The sequence below is a fragment of the Hyperolius riggenbachi genome, chromosome 9 (genome assembly GCF_040937935.1).
Source record: "Hyperolius riggenbachi isolate aHypRig1 chromosome 9, aHypRig1.pri, whole genome shotgun sequence".
Classification (NCBI taxonomy): Eukaryota; Metazoa; Chordata; class Amphibia; order Anura; family Hyperoliidae; genus Hyperolius; species Hyperolius riggenbachi.
In genome coordinates, this window is record NC_090654.1 from 40,302,304 (window position 1) to 40,316,884 (window position 14,581).

Consider the following 14,581-nt stretch of genomic DNA (forward strand, 5'->3'; position numbering starts at 1 on the left):
CGGGAGAGAAATGGAAACGCTCTACAGGACCCAGAGCCGTCCCTCTCCATAGGCTCTCTTTTTTTTCTTTTTTTTAGCCATTGAACTCCATGACTTTCAAAGTCGCAGAGAAGTCTAAAGGGGCCCATACACCTAACGATTTTCCTGCCGATATACAGCAGATTCGATCACTGTGATAGAATCTGCTGTGAAACCGTTGCACAAACGCTGACAGAACGATCGATTTCCATTCAAAATCAATCGTTCCCGTCGATCTGTCCGTGCAGAAGGTTCTGCTCGATAGCCGGCGGGTCGGGAGTGCGTCGATAGCGGCGTTCGAATGCCCGACGACCGACGCTAGCTGCAATACATTACCTGCTCCGCCGGCGCGTGTCCCCACTCTCTCCGCTGTCTTCTTCTCCGTGCGGGGCTCTGAGTCTGGCAGGCTTCACTGAACTTCCTGTCCCGGCAGGAAGTAGAGCGCCCTCTACTGTTCCCCGGAAGTTCAGTGAAGCCGGCCAGACTCGGAGCTCAGCGCGGAGAAGAAGACAGTGTAGAGAGCTGGGACACGCGCCGGTGGAGCAGATAATGTATAGCTGGAGGGGGGAGGGGGGGGTGGGGGGGCTAGTGGCAGCTTCACAGATGGTGAATCGATTTCATGCTGATATCGATTCAAAATCTGTTTGCATTAAGGCCAGCCATACGATCCCTCTCTGATCAGATTCGATCGGAGAGGGATCTATCTGTTGGTCGATCTGATGGTAAGCTTTAACCACTTCGGGACCACAGTCTTTTCGCCCCTTAAGGACCAGAGCCTTTTTCTCCATTCAGACCACTGCAGCTTTCACGGTTTATTGCTCGGTCATACAACCTACCACCTAAATGAATTTTACCTCCTTTTCTTGTCACTAATACAGCTTTCTTTTGATGCTATTTGATTGCTGCTGCGAGTTTTACTTTTTATTATATTCATCAAAAAAGACATGAATTTTGTCAAAAAAATGACTTTTTTAACTTTCTGTGCTGACATTTTTCAAATAAAGTAAAATTTCCTATACATTTGAGCGCGAAAGTTATTCTGCTACATGTCTTTGATAAAAAAAAAAACATTCAGTGTATATTTATTGGATTGGGTAAAAGTTATAGCGTTTACAAACTATGGTGCCAAAAGTGAATTTTCCCATTTTCAAGCATCTCTGACTTTTCTGCGCACCTGTCATGTTTCATGAGGGGCTAAAATTCCAGGATAGTACAAATACCCCCCAAATGACCCCATTTTGGAAAGAAGACATCCCAAAGTATTCAGTGAGAGGCATGGTGAGTTCATAGAAGATTTTATTTTTTGTCACAAGTTAGCGGAAAATGACAGTTTGTGACAAAAAAAAAAAAAAAAAAAAAGTTTCCATTTCTTCTAACTTGCGACAAAAAAAAATGAAATCTGCCACGGACTCACTATGCTCCTCTCTGAATACCTTGAAGTGTCTACTTTCCAGAATGGGGTCATTTGTGGGGTGTGTTTACTGTCCTGGCATTTGGGGGGTGCCTAATTGTAAGCACCCCTGTAAAGCCTAAAGATGCTCATTGGACTTTGGGCCCCTTAGCGCAGTTAGGCCGCAAAAAAGTGCCACACATGTGGTATTGCCGTACTCAGGAAAAGTAGTATAATGTGTTTTGGGGTGTATTTTTACACATACACATGCTGGGTGGGAGAAATATCTCCGTAAATGACAATTTTTTTATTTTTTTTACACACAATTGTCTATTTATAGAGATATTTCTCCCACTCAGCATGGGTATGTGGAAAAATACACCCCAAAACACATTATACTACTTCTCCTGAGTACGGCGATACCACATGTGTGGCACTTTTTTGCACCCTAACTGCGCTAAGGGGCCCAAAGTCCAATGAGTACCTTTAGGATTTCACAGGTCATTTTGAGAAATTTCGTTTCAAGACTACTCCTCACGGTTTAGGGCCCCTAAAATGCCAGGACAGTATAGGAACCCCACAAATTACCCCATTTTAGAAAGAAGACACCCCAAGGTATTCCGTTAGATGTATGGTGAGTTCATAGAAGATTTTTTTTTTTTGTCACAAGTTAGCGGAAATTGATTTTAATTGTTTTTTTTCACAAAGTGTCATTTTCCGCTAACTTGTGACAAAAAATAAAATCTTCTATGAACTCGCCATTCTCCTAACGGAATACCTTGGGGTGTCTTCTTTCTAAAATGGAGTCATTTGTGGGGTTCCTATACTGCCCTGGCATTTTAGGGGCCCTAAACCGTGAGGAGTAGTCTTGAAACCAAATGTGGCAAAATGACCTGTGAAATCCTAAAGGTACTCATTGGACTTTGGGCCCCTTAGCGCACTTAGGGTGCAAAAAAGTGCCACACGTGGTACCGCCGTACTCAGGAGAAGTAGTATAATGTGTTTTGGGGTGTATTTTTACACATACCCATGCTGGGTGGGAGAAATATCTCTGTAAATGACAATTATTTGATTTTTTTTACACACAATTGTCCATTTACAGAGAGATTTCTCCCACCCAGCATGGGTATGTATAAAAATACACCCCAAAACACATTATACTACTTCTTCTGAGTACGGCGATACCACATGTGTGACACTTTTTTGCAACCTAGGTGCGCTAAGGGGCCTAACGTCCTATTCACAGGTCATTTTGAGGCATTTGGATTCTAGACTACTCCTCACGGTTTAGGGCCCCTAAAATGCCAGGGCAGTATAGGAACCCCACAAGTGACCCCATTTTAGAAAGAAGACACCCCAAGGTATTCTGTTAGGAGTATGGTGAGTTCATAGAAGATTTTTTTTTTGTCACAAGTTAGCGGAAAATGACACTTTGTGAAAAAAAAAACAATACATATCAATTTCCGCTAACTTGTGACAAAAAATAAAATCTTCTATGAACTCATCATACACCTAAAAGAATACCTTGGGGTGTCTTCTTTCTAAAATGGGGTCACTTGTGGGGTTCCTATACTGCCCTGGCATTTTAGGGGCCCTAAACCGTGAGGAGTAGTCTTGAACCCAAATGTCTCAAAATGACCTGTGAAATCCTAAAGGTACTCATTGGACTTTGGGCCCCTTAGCACAGTTAGGCTGCAAAAAAGTGTCACACATGTGGTATCGCCGTACTCAGAAGAAGTAGTATAATGTGTTTTGTGGTGTATTTTTACATATAACCATGCTGGGTGGGAGAAATATCTCTGTAAATGACACATTTTTTTTATTTGTTTTACACACAATTGTCCATTTACAGAGAGATTTCTCCCACCCAGCATGGGTATGTGTAAAAATACACCACAAAACACATTATACTACTTCTCCTGAGTATGGCGATACCACATGTGTGACACTTTTTTGCAGCCTAGGTGCGCTAAGGGGCCCAACGTCCTATTCACAGGTCATTTTGAGGCATTTGTTTTCTAGACTACTCCTCACGGTTTAGGGCCCCTAAAATGCCAGGGCAGTATAGGAACCCCACAAGTGACCCCATTTTAGAAAGAAGACACCCCAAGGTATTCCGTTAGGGGTATGGTGAGTTCATAGAAGATTTTATTTTTTCTCACAAGTTAGTGAAAAATGACACTTTGTGAAAAAAACAATAACAATCCAATTTCCGCTAACTTTTGACAAAAAATAAAATATTCTATGAACTCATCATACACCTAACAGAATACCTTGGGGTGTCTTCTTTCTAAAATGGGGTCACTTGTGGGGTTCCTATACTGCCCTGGCATTTTACGGGCCCAAAACTGTGAGTAGTCTGGAAACCAAATTTCTCAAAATGACTGTTCAGGGGTATAAGCATCTGCAAATTTTGATGACAGGTGGTCTATGAGGGGGCAAATTTTGTGGAATCGGTCATAAGCAGGGTGGCCTCTTAGATGACAGGATGTATTGGGCCTGATCTGATGGATAGGAGTGCTAGGGGGGTGACAGGAGGTGATTGATGGGTGTCTCAGGGGGCGGTTAGAGGGGAAAATAGATGCAATCAATGCACTGGGGAGGTGATCGGAAGGGGGTCTGAGGGGGATCTGAGGGTTTGGCCGAGTGATCAGGAGCCCACACGGGGCAAATTAGGGCCTGATCTGATGGGTAGGTGTGCTAGGGGGTGACAGGAGGTGATTGATGGGTGTCTCAAGGTGTGATTAGAGGGGGGAAATAGATGCAAGCAATGCACTGGCGAGGTGATCAGGGCTGGGGTCTGAGGGCGTTCTGAGGTGTGGGCTGATTGATGGGTGGCAGTGACAGGGGGTGATTGATGGGTGGCAGTGACAGGGGGTGATTGATGGGTGATTGACAGGTAATCAGTGGGTTATTACAGGGGAGAACAGATGTAAATATTGCACGGGCGAATTGATAAGGGGGGGGGGGTCTGAGGGCAATCTGAGCGTGTGGGCAGGTGATTGGGTGCCCGCAAGGGGCAGATTAGGGTCTAATCTGATGGGTAACAGTGACAGGTGGTGATGGGGGTTATTGATGGGTAATTAGTGGGTGTTTAGAGGAGAGAATAGATGTAAACAATGGATTTGGGAGGTGATCTGATGTCGGATCTGCGGGCGATCTATTGGTGTGGGGGGGTGATCAGATTGCCCGCAAGGGGCAGATCAGGGGCTGATTGATGGGTGGCAGTGACAGGGGGTGATTGACGGGTGATTGACAGGTGATTGACAGGTGATTGACAGGTGATTGACAGGTGATCAGGGGGGATAGATGCATACAGTACACGGGGGGGGGGGTCTGGGGGGGGGGTCTGGGGAGAATCTGAGGGGTGGGGGGGTGATCAGGAGGGAGTAGGGGGCAGATTAGGGACTTAAAAAAAAAATAGCGTTGACAGATAGTGACAGGGAGTGATTGATGGGTGATTAGGGGGGTGACTGGGTGCAAACAGTGGTCTGGGGGGTGGGCAGGGGGGGGTCTGAGGGGTGCTGTGGGCGATCAGGGGGCAGGGGGGGGGAAATCAGTGTGCTTGGGTGCAGACTAGGGTGGCTGCAGCCTGCCCTGGTGGTCCCTCGGACACTGGGACCACCAGGGCAGGAGGCAGCCAGTATAATAGGCTTTGTATACATTACAAAGCCTATTATACACTGTTGCAGCGGCGATCCGGATGCCAGTAACCCGCCGGCGCTTCCGAACGGCCGGCGGGTTACGGCGAACGGGGGGCGGAGCCAGTCCCCGGCGGCTGATCGCGTCACGAATGACGCGATCGCCGCATAGCCACTCCCGCAGCCGCCCCCGCCGATGGGCGTATTGCGGTCGTTTGGGACCGGTCTTTGCCGCCGCCCATCGGCTGGGGGCGGTCGTTAAGTGGTTAAAAGACAATGGCCTCAATTCACAGAGCTTTATCAAACACTTTATCAAACGTTTGATAATTTTCCTCATGGGTAAAATCTCATTTTGAATTCACTAAGGTGTTATATATTTATCGAATGTTTTATCAATGAAATGATCAATAAATCTATAACACCTTAGTGAATTCAAAATGAGATTTTACCCATGAGGTAAATTATCAAACGTTTGATAAAGCTCCGTGAATTGCGGCCAATGCATCTTTTTTTCCTCTGCAGGGAAGATTTTGCAGAGCAGGCTAGTGAACTTTTGAACCCATTTAGAATGCTGAGTAGTGTCTAAACTGCAAATATTAGAGAATGCTGCAATGTTATAAAAAACACTATATAATTGAAAATAAAAACATGAGAATATTTTCTTTGCTACTAAAATTCTACTAATTATCCGTTATACACAACCAATTCATCATATTTTTTTTTTTCGCTTCAGTGTCTCTTTAAAGGACAGCTGAACATAGAGCGATATGCAGGCTGCCATATTTATTTCCTTTCAAACCATACACGCTATTGTCACCAAAACTGCCAAGTATGTTAGGAGGAATTATGTGAAAATGACACAAAATTATGAACGGATCACACAAAATCAATTGCATGTCCAAATCATAATTACCGTATGCATGGCCGTAACTGCAAACATTTACGGGAAATTTCGAGTCGCAGTAATAAGCAGATTCCGATCGTTACTACTCCCGAAGGTGTATTCCCACATTCGAGTCGTATTACTTCATCAGCAGGCAGCGGTGGAACAAAGGGATGGAGAGAGAGGACCAGGAAGGCGCTGTGAGATCCACACCCTTCCCTCTTAGGCAAGTAAAGGTTTTTTAAATCTCATTTTAGGTTTCCTTTAAATATAAAAAAAATGCTTTGCGTTGACCTGTGTGACCCCAGCACAGAGATGTTCACAATGAAAGTGTGACAGTTCTGTTCCTGGTACACGTCTGTCCTCTGTGTGCCACCTGGCATCTCGTCAGGGAAATCCCAGAAAACAGTCAGCGCGGTGCCAAGTTCTAAATGCGTCTGTCTGCGGAGTGCTGCACAGAGAACAGCAGCACAGCTCATGGAGTAATACTCATAATCCTTGCTTGGCTATTACTGCTGTGATCCCACTGGCCGTGTGCTTGTTCCTGCTGTGATCCCACTGGCTGTGCGCTTGTTCCTGCTTTGGTCCCACTGGCTGTGCGCTTGTTCCTGCTGTGATCCCACTGGCTGTGCGCTTGTTCCTGCTGTGATCCGACTGGCTGTGCGCTTGTTCCTGCTGTGGTCCCGCTGGCTGTGCGCTTGTGCCTGCTGTGATCCCGCTGGCTGTGCGCTTGTGCCTGCTGAGATCCCGCTGGCTGTGCAGTGGTTCCTGCTGTGGTCCCACTGGCTGTGCGCTCGTTCCTGCTGTGATCCCACTGGCTGTGCGCTTGTTCCTGCTGTGGTCCCACTGGCTGTGCGCTTGTGCCTGCTGTGATCCCGCTGGCTGTGCGCTTGTGCCTGCTGAGATCCCGCTGGCTGTGCAGTGGTTCCTGCTGTGGTCCCACTGGCTGTGCGCTCGTTCCTGCTGTGATCCCACTGGCTGTGCGCTTGTTCCTGCTGTGATCCCACTGGCTGTGCGCTTGTTCCTGCTGTGGTCCCGCTGGCTGTGCGCTCGTTATTGCTGTGATCCCGCTGGCTGTGCGCTCGTTCCTGCTGTGAGCCCGCTGGCTGTGCGCTCGTTCCTGCTGTGAGCCCGCTGGCTGTGCGCTCGTGCCTGCTGTGAGCCCACTGGCTGTGCGCTCGTGCCTGCTGTGATCCCACTGGCTGTGCGCTCGTGCCTGCTGTGATCCCACTGGCTGTGCGCTCGTGCCTGCTGTGATCCCACTGGCTGTGCGCTTGTGCCTGCTGTGATCCCACTGGCTGTGCGCTTGTGCCTGCTGTAATCCCACTGGCTGTGCGCTTGTACCTGCTGTGATCCCACTGGCTGTGCGCTTGTGCCTGCTGTGATCCCACTGGCTGTGCGCTTGTGCCTGCTGTGATCCCACTGGCTGTGCGCTTGTGCCTGCTGTGATCCCACTGGCTGTGCGCTTGTGCCTGCTGTGATCCCACTGGCTGTGCGCTTGTGCCTGCTGTGATCCCACTGGCTGTGCGCTTGTGCCTGCTGAGATCCCGCTGGCTGTGCAGTGGTTCCTGCTGTGATCCCACTGGCTGTGCGCTTGTGCCTGCTGTGATCCCACTGGCTGTGCGCTTGTGCCTGCTGTGATCCCACTGGCTGTGCGCTTGTGCCTGCTGTGATCCCGCTGGCTGTGCGCTTGTTCCTGCTGTGATCCCGCTGGCTGTGCGCTTGTTCCTGCTGTGATCCCGCTGGCTGTGCGCTTGTTCCAGCTGTGAGCCCACTGGCTGTGCGCTTGTTCCTGCTGTGAGTCCACTGGCTGTGCGCTTGTTCCTGCTGTGAGCCCACTGGCTGTGCGCTTGTTCCTGCTGTGAGCCCACTGGCTGTGCGCTTGTTCCTGCTGTGAGCCCACTGGCTGTGCGCTTGTTCCTGCTGTGAGCCCACTGGCTGTGCGCTTGTTCCTGCTGTGAGCCCACTGGCTGTGCGCTTGTTCCTGCTGTGAGCCCACTGGCTGTGCGCTTGTTCCTGCTGTGAGCCCACTGGCTGTGCCCTTGTTCCTAGTGTGATCCCACTGGCTGTGCCCTTGTTCCTAGTGTGATCCCACTGGCTGTGCCCTTGTTCCTAGTGTGATCCCACTGGCTGTGCCCTTGTTCCTAGTGTGATCCCACTGGCTGTGCCCTTGTTCCTAGTGTGATCCCACTGGCTGTGCCCTTGTTCCTGCTGTGATCCCGCTGGCTGTGCAGTGGTTCCTGCTGTGATCCCACTGGCTGTGCGCTTGTGCCGGCTGTGAGCCCACTGGCTGTGCGCTTGTGCCTGCTGTGAGCCCACTGGCTGTGCGCTTGTTCCTGCTGTGAGCCCACTGGCTGTGCGCTTGTTCCTGCTGTGAGCCCACTGGCTGTGCGCTTGTTCCTGCTGTGATCCCACTGGCTGTGCGCTTGTTCCTGCTGTGATCCCACTGGCTGTGCGCTTGTTCCTGCTGTGATCCCACTGGCTGTGCGCTTGTTCCTGCTGTTAGCCCACTGGCTGTGCGCTTGTTCCTAGTGTAATCCCACTGGCTGTGCGCTTGTGCCTGCTGTGATCCCACTGGCTGTGTGCTTGTTCCTGCTGTGATCCCACTGGCTGTGTGCTTGTTCCTGCTGTGAGCCCACTGGCTGTGCGCTTGTTCCTAGTGTGATCCCACTGGCTGTGTGCTTGTGCCTGCTGTGATCCCACTGGCTACGCGCTTGTTCCAGTTGTGAACTCACTGGCTGTGTGCTCCTTCCATGTGTGACCCCCACTGGCTGAGTGCCTGTTCCCAGTGTGATCCCACCAGCAGTACGCTTGTTCCAGGTGCAGCATGCACCCAGGCGTACATTTGAAATCGGCGCCGGTAGACTTGGGCGCAGGATACAGCAGTATATAGCTGATCCTGCTTCTGCACAAGTCCAGGCCGTTTTAATTACTATTCCCCCTCCAGGCCGACATGGATAGTGGGGGAATGAAATAATTTGGCTTCCAGCGATTGCTGGAGGCCGAATTATTATGTTTTTAAGCAACTTCGGCTCCGTCTTCTGATGGAGCCGACGTTACTCACTGAGCACTTCAATAGAAATGATTCCTATTGAAGTCTATGGAGGCGCCGGCTGCGCCCAAATCTAGCAGCGCTGAAAAGCACTGCTCCGTGCACCCAGTGTTGGGCCACTTGGAAAGAGAATGAAGCCAGTGGGAGGGGTCACACCTGGAATTGGCATACAGCCAGCAGGGGTCCTCGCCTGGAATGAGCATACAGCTAGTGGGGGGGTCTGGCCTGGGCATGCAGCCAGTCAGGTCATACTTGGACCCCACCTGCTCCACCCTTGTTCAAAATCTGGCCCCACCCAAATGCAAGCACATCTCTAAATGTCCCATTGGATACCTTAGTAAGTGGAGTGGCAAACTGCTATCTTCAGTGTTACATGAGGCTTCTGCAGCTAAAAAATCCTGCTAACAAGGTCACGTTAACTGAAGCAGCTCAGCTAAAGGAGATAATAGCAGCATCTGTTACTGGGGCTGCTGCTTGGCACCACCTCTCACTAATTAAGGTCCATACACAGAGACGAGTGGGAGGATCACAGCCTGCAGCTCTGTATCAATTAATTGGTTGGTCTGTTGGGCTTTTGTATGCTCATCAATAAAACTTTTTTTCTTCAATTTTTGGCACATTCCCTGAGTGGAGTCACTAACTGTCAGATTTGCACTTTAAAGCAAATATAAAGTGAAAAAAAGGTATGATATAATGAATTGTGTATGTAGCACGGATAATGAATGGAACATTAGTAGCAAAGAAAAAGTCTTATTTTTATTTTCAGCTATAAAACGTTTCTTTTATAACATTGTATCATTCTGTCACACGGTCTTAAGCTATAAAACAGAGCAGAAATAATGATCCTTTGAACTTTCCTGCGGTAAAACCTTATCTCAAACCGTCGATCACCGTTTCTTGGCTGTTTAAGGGCTGGTTCACACGGACGCTTGGCGGCGTTTACCGCCAAGCATTCAGGATTCATCGGCTAAACGCTCCCATTCTAGTGAATGGGAGTGTTTAGCATTGCGCGGTCACCGTCAATTGCGCAATCGCAGCATTCCGATTTAATGCATTGTTTCAGCCAGCCCTAGAAGCCGCATGCGACGTCCAGAGTCGCCTAGTCACCGTGGCTTCATGTCTCCTTGCGGGGACGAGAAACGCCAATCGAAGCAGGTTGCCGACGATCGCTGTACCGCTGCCTCCTGACGAGACATCACAGGACGCCCAAACGCTGCCTGCCGTCCATGTGAACCAGTCCTAGCTTAAAAAAAAAAAAAAAAAAAAAAAAGAGCTGTACTAGACCCAATGGGTCAAAGAGCTCACAGAAACTCTTTTGCATAGATAGCAACTAAAGTTTTTTTTAACTCTTCCTGTACAAGAAAACAATAGGAGACTTTTCTTTGCTACTAATGTTCAATTCATTAACCATACTACACATACAATTCATTATATCATAATTTTTTTTGCTTCAGATTTGCTTTAAGTTTTGCCTGAGAGCTACTTTAGCATGCCAGCCTGAACAAAGATGTGGTTATTATTGCAGCAAGTGCCTCTGACAGGTAGCCAAACCATATTATTTTATTACGATCTGAAGAGTATGTAGTGACCACTACATGCCAGCAGGGGGCAATAATAGGCAAGAAGTAGTGGTTGAGCAGTTGGAAAGAAAAGTGGAAAAAAAATAGTAAAAGCTGGCGTTGTTCTGACTATATTAATCTCAGCAATTTCGTTGTCAGACTCAGGGCCAGTTCTAGACTTTTTGCTACCTGAACTTTTGAGGATGCCCCCCCTCCCCCCACCCATGTGGAATGAGCCAAGTATATATAGCCAGGTAGCCCCCTCTATAGGGTATCTAGGTATAGTTGCCTCCAGTATAGGTAGAAATGAAAAGGATTCGCATACCAGACGAGGTTGGTGAAAAAGCTGGTATTCTATACTGACTTGTATCGGGCCTACAATCTGCCCTTAGTCATAATTTAGCCAGTATAGCTGCCCCAGTATAGGCAGCCAATATTGTTGTCCCCAGTATAGGTGTAATAGTTGCCACAGTACAGGTAGGTAGCTAATATAGCTGCCCCAGTATAGGTAGTATAGTTGCCCCAGTATAGGTAGTATAGTTGCCCCAGTACAGGTAGGTAGCTAATATAGTTGCCCCAGTACATGTAGGTAGCTAATATAGCTTCCCCAGTATAGGTAGCATAGTTGCCCCAGTATAGGTAGTATAGTTGCCCCAGTATAGGTAGTATAGTTGCCCCCATTATAGGTAGCTAGTATAGTTGCCCCCATTATAGGTAGCTAGTATAGTTGCCCCCATTATAGGTAGCTAGTATAGTTGCCCCCATTATAGGTAGTACTGTATAGTTGCCCCAGTATAGGTAGTTAGCTAGTAAAGTTTCCCCAGTCGCAGTGCCCCCCGCCCACCCCCCCACTGCTTGTGTTATCTTCTTGGCGGCCACTTCCTCTATAGTCCCCGCGCCGGCCGCAACTCAGACCTGACAGAGTGACCCGCTGCGCCATTATGACAGGCAGTGGCTCACATAGCAGCACGTATATAGGATGATTTATACATGCTGCTACGTGAGCCACTGCCTGTCATAGCGACGTAGTTGGTCGCTGTGATGTGAGGTCTGAGTAGCGGCAGCGTTCAAGGGGCCGGGGACTGTAGACTGTAGAGGAAGCGGCCGCTGAGAAGGTAATACGATTGGCGGCTGCAGGGTGGGAGGGAGGCAGGCGAGATCCCACTCCAGCACCCATGCTGCCTGACGCAAATGCGTCACTTGGTGTTGTGGGCGGGACGGTGTTGCATAGACTTCTACATGCCATACATGTCTAGGGCTCGCTGTATAGGCAGTAGCAGTGTTAGGGAGTCTTGCCTAAGGTCTCCTACTGAATAGGTGCTGGTTTACTGAACAGGAAGAGCGGAGATTAGATCCCTGGTCCCGTGTCAGAGGCAGAGCCCTTAAAGGATACCAGAGCCGAAATAACCTAGAGAAACGAGGGGAGCAGGCATATACTGTTAACTGTCCTGATGCCCACCACTCCACCCTTCTCCTCTCTGCCCCCCATCCTACCTAAATACCCTTACAGCAGCCTCTTCTGGGTCACCAGAGTCGGGCACTACTGTGCAGTTGCCGGCCGGGCTGCGTGCATACAACACATGCCCGCACTGCGCATGACGTCACACGCATGCGCACAGCGCTTCCGGCGACGGGCACACGCTGTAGGACATGCACAGCCCGGCCAGAAGTGGTGAACACTCCTTCAATATGGTCAGGATTATTTGGTAGGCTGGTGTATTCACATCATCGAGGTCTGGCCTACTAATTTGGTCATTAGAGTATTGAGCCTTACCTTAGCACCCTATTGGCGATATACCGCTCACATTTGTTCAAGTATCGTATAACGCCACTATTTGTACAGCACTGTTCTAGTGTGTATAGATATTTTGCTGCTCATTTTAATTGACCTAATAAAAGTTATATTTTAAATGCGTTTAGGGGCCCTCTTTCCCATTGGGAATACGCATCTATACCTTTTAAAGTGGACCTGAACTCAGAACTTCCTCTCTGCTCTAAAAGAGAAGCAATAGCATAATGACCTTTAGGCCTCTTTCAGAGTACGACGTTAAAGTCGCACGTTAGAAAAATCCAACGCAGACTAATGCACAGCAATGCAAAGTCTGTGCGACATTCACAGTGCACACATTGCTTTGTGTTTAACGTGTAGCAATATTTAGAAAGTGCAGCATGCTGTGCGTTATAGGTGGTTTTAGCTGCGTTAGACTGTTTGCACATGCTCAGTAATGTTGTTTTATCGTTTGTGTGCAGGAGAGGAGGAGGGGAGAGTCCACTATTTTGCCGAGCCACATGGCTAATTAATATTCACTGCACTGCCATGCTGGTTCTCTTCCTGCTAGCAATGATTCATATGAATCATTCTCTTCCTGCTAGCAATGATTTATATGAATCATTCTCTGCCTGCTGGCAATGATTCATGTGAATCATTCTCGGTTTCTGCCTGCTAACAATGATTCATATTAATCATCCTCGGTTTCTGCCTGCTAGCAATGATTCATATGAATCATTCTCGGTTTCTGCCTGCTAGCAATGATTCATATGAATCATTCTCGGTTTCTGCCTGCTAGCAATGATTCATATGAATCATTCTCGGTTTCTGCCTGCTAGCAATGATTCATATTAATCATTCTCGGTTTCTGCCTGCTAGCAATGATTCATATGAATCATTCTCGGTTTCTGCCTGCTAGCAATGATTCATATGAATCATTCTCGGTTTCTGCCTGCTAGCAATGATTCATATGAATCATTCTCGGTTTCTGCCTGCTAGCAATGATTCATATGAATCATTGCCGGTTCTATCAAACGAAAACGGCGCATCAAGAGTCGCATAACGCGGCTGTATGTAGCGTCCACCTTTAGCACCACCATGCGCTGAGTTAGGGGAACGTTATGCGACCTTAACGTCCCCTGCAACGCAACGTCCAAGTGTGTAAGAGCCCTTAAAGAAAAAAAAACATTTGTTACAGCTGATACATATCCTGTAATAAATCTGCAGTGTGTCTACTCCCTACTTTCATGGAAGCAGACAGTTAACATCCTGTGTTCACAAATTAGCTGCTCTGCCGAGGCAGCCAGCTGACTCAGCTGATAAATCAAATTACAGCTGTGCTTAGTCGTAGATGAGGGGGAATTAGACAGGCTAAACTATCTAAATACATACAGAGTGCATTTCTCTATGTTTTCCTTCTGTCCTCTTCAAGAGTTCAGGTCCACTTTAACCACTTCACTATCCAGCCACTGCAAGATGGGACCCTGTAATACTCACAGTTGCATTATGAGGTAAAGGTGACTCCGGTTCTCGTAGATATCCTCCAGAGACACGATGTTTGCATGCTTGATCCTTTCAAACATAAAATACATTAAAAAATTATTAGCAGTGATGACGCAGGTGACAACTCCACAATACAAACCCCCCGGAACACAGAGGAGAGGCTAATGGACACATTTTGTTAAAGGACCTCCGCAAAAATCCTAAAAGTTTAAAAACATGGAAGCACATACAAATACGATGTACGTTTCTTCCAGAGTAAAATGAGAGGTAAATTACTTTTTTCCTATGTTGCTGTCACTTACAGAAGGTAATAGAAATCTGACAGAACCGACAGGTTTTGGACTAGCCCATCTACTCACGGAGGATTCTCAGGGTTTTCATTATTTTTAAAAGCACTTAGTGAATGGCAGATGCTCAGTCCAACTGCCAAAAAAGTGTGCAGCAAGCAGGGAGGCTGTGGCCAGCATCTTTGTAGAAATCCTTTTCAGGGAGTGTTTTTATAAAGAATAAAGGCCATGCTGTGAATCGGCCATGAAGACATGGACTAGTCCAAAACCTGTCGGTTCTGTCTGTCAGATTTTTACTACCTACTGTATGTGTCAGCTACATAGGAGAAAAGTAATGTATGGCTTATTTTAATCTAAAAGAAAGGTACTTCTTATTTGTATGTTTTTACGCAAATTTAAAGTTTTACATTTTTTCATGATAGTGGTCCTTTTATTTTTTTTAAAAGTGGTTTTGCGTATTATGCAAAGTAGATCAGCCAT

At 47.7% G+C, this 14,581-nt stretch overlaps 1 protein-coding gene across 6 annotated transcripts in view; it reads right to left on the reverse strand.

Moving 5' to 3' along the window:
• Window positions 1–14,581, reverse strand: part of LOC137532262 (calcium/calmodulin-dependent protein kinase type 1-like) — a 247,196-nt gene that overhangs the window by 55,754 nt on the left and 176,861 nt on the right. For all 6 annotated transcript variants that reach the window (XM_068252574.1, XM_068252576.1, XM_068252577.1 and 3 more), the window contains one exon: window positions 13,809–13,883. In XM_068252574.1, the coding sequence (XP_068108675.1) occupies window positions 13,809–13,883 (75 nt within the window). The remainder of the gene's footprint in view (window positions 1–13,808; window positions 13,884–14,581) is intronic.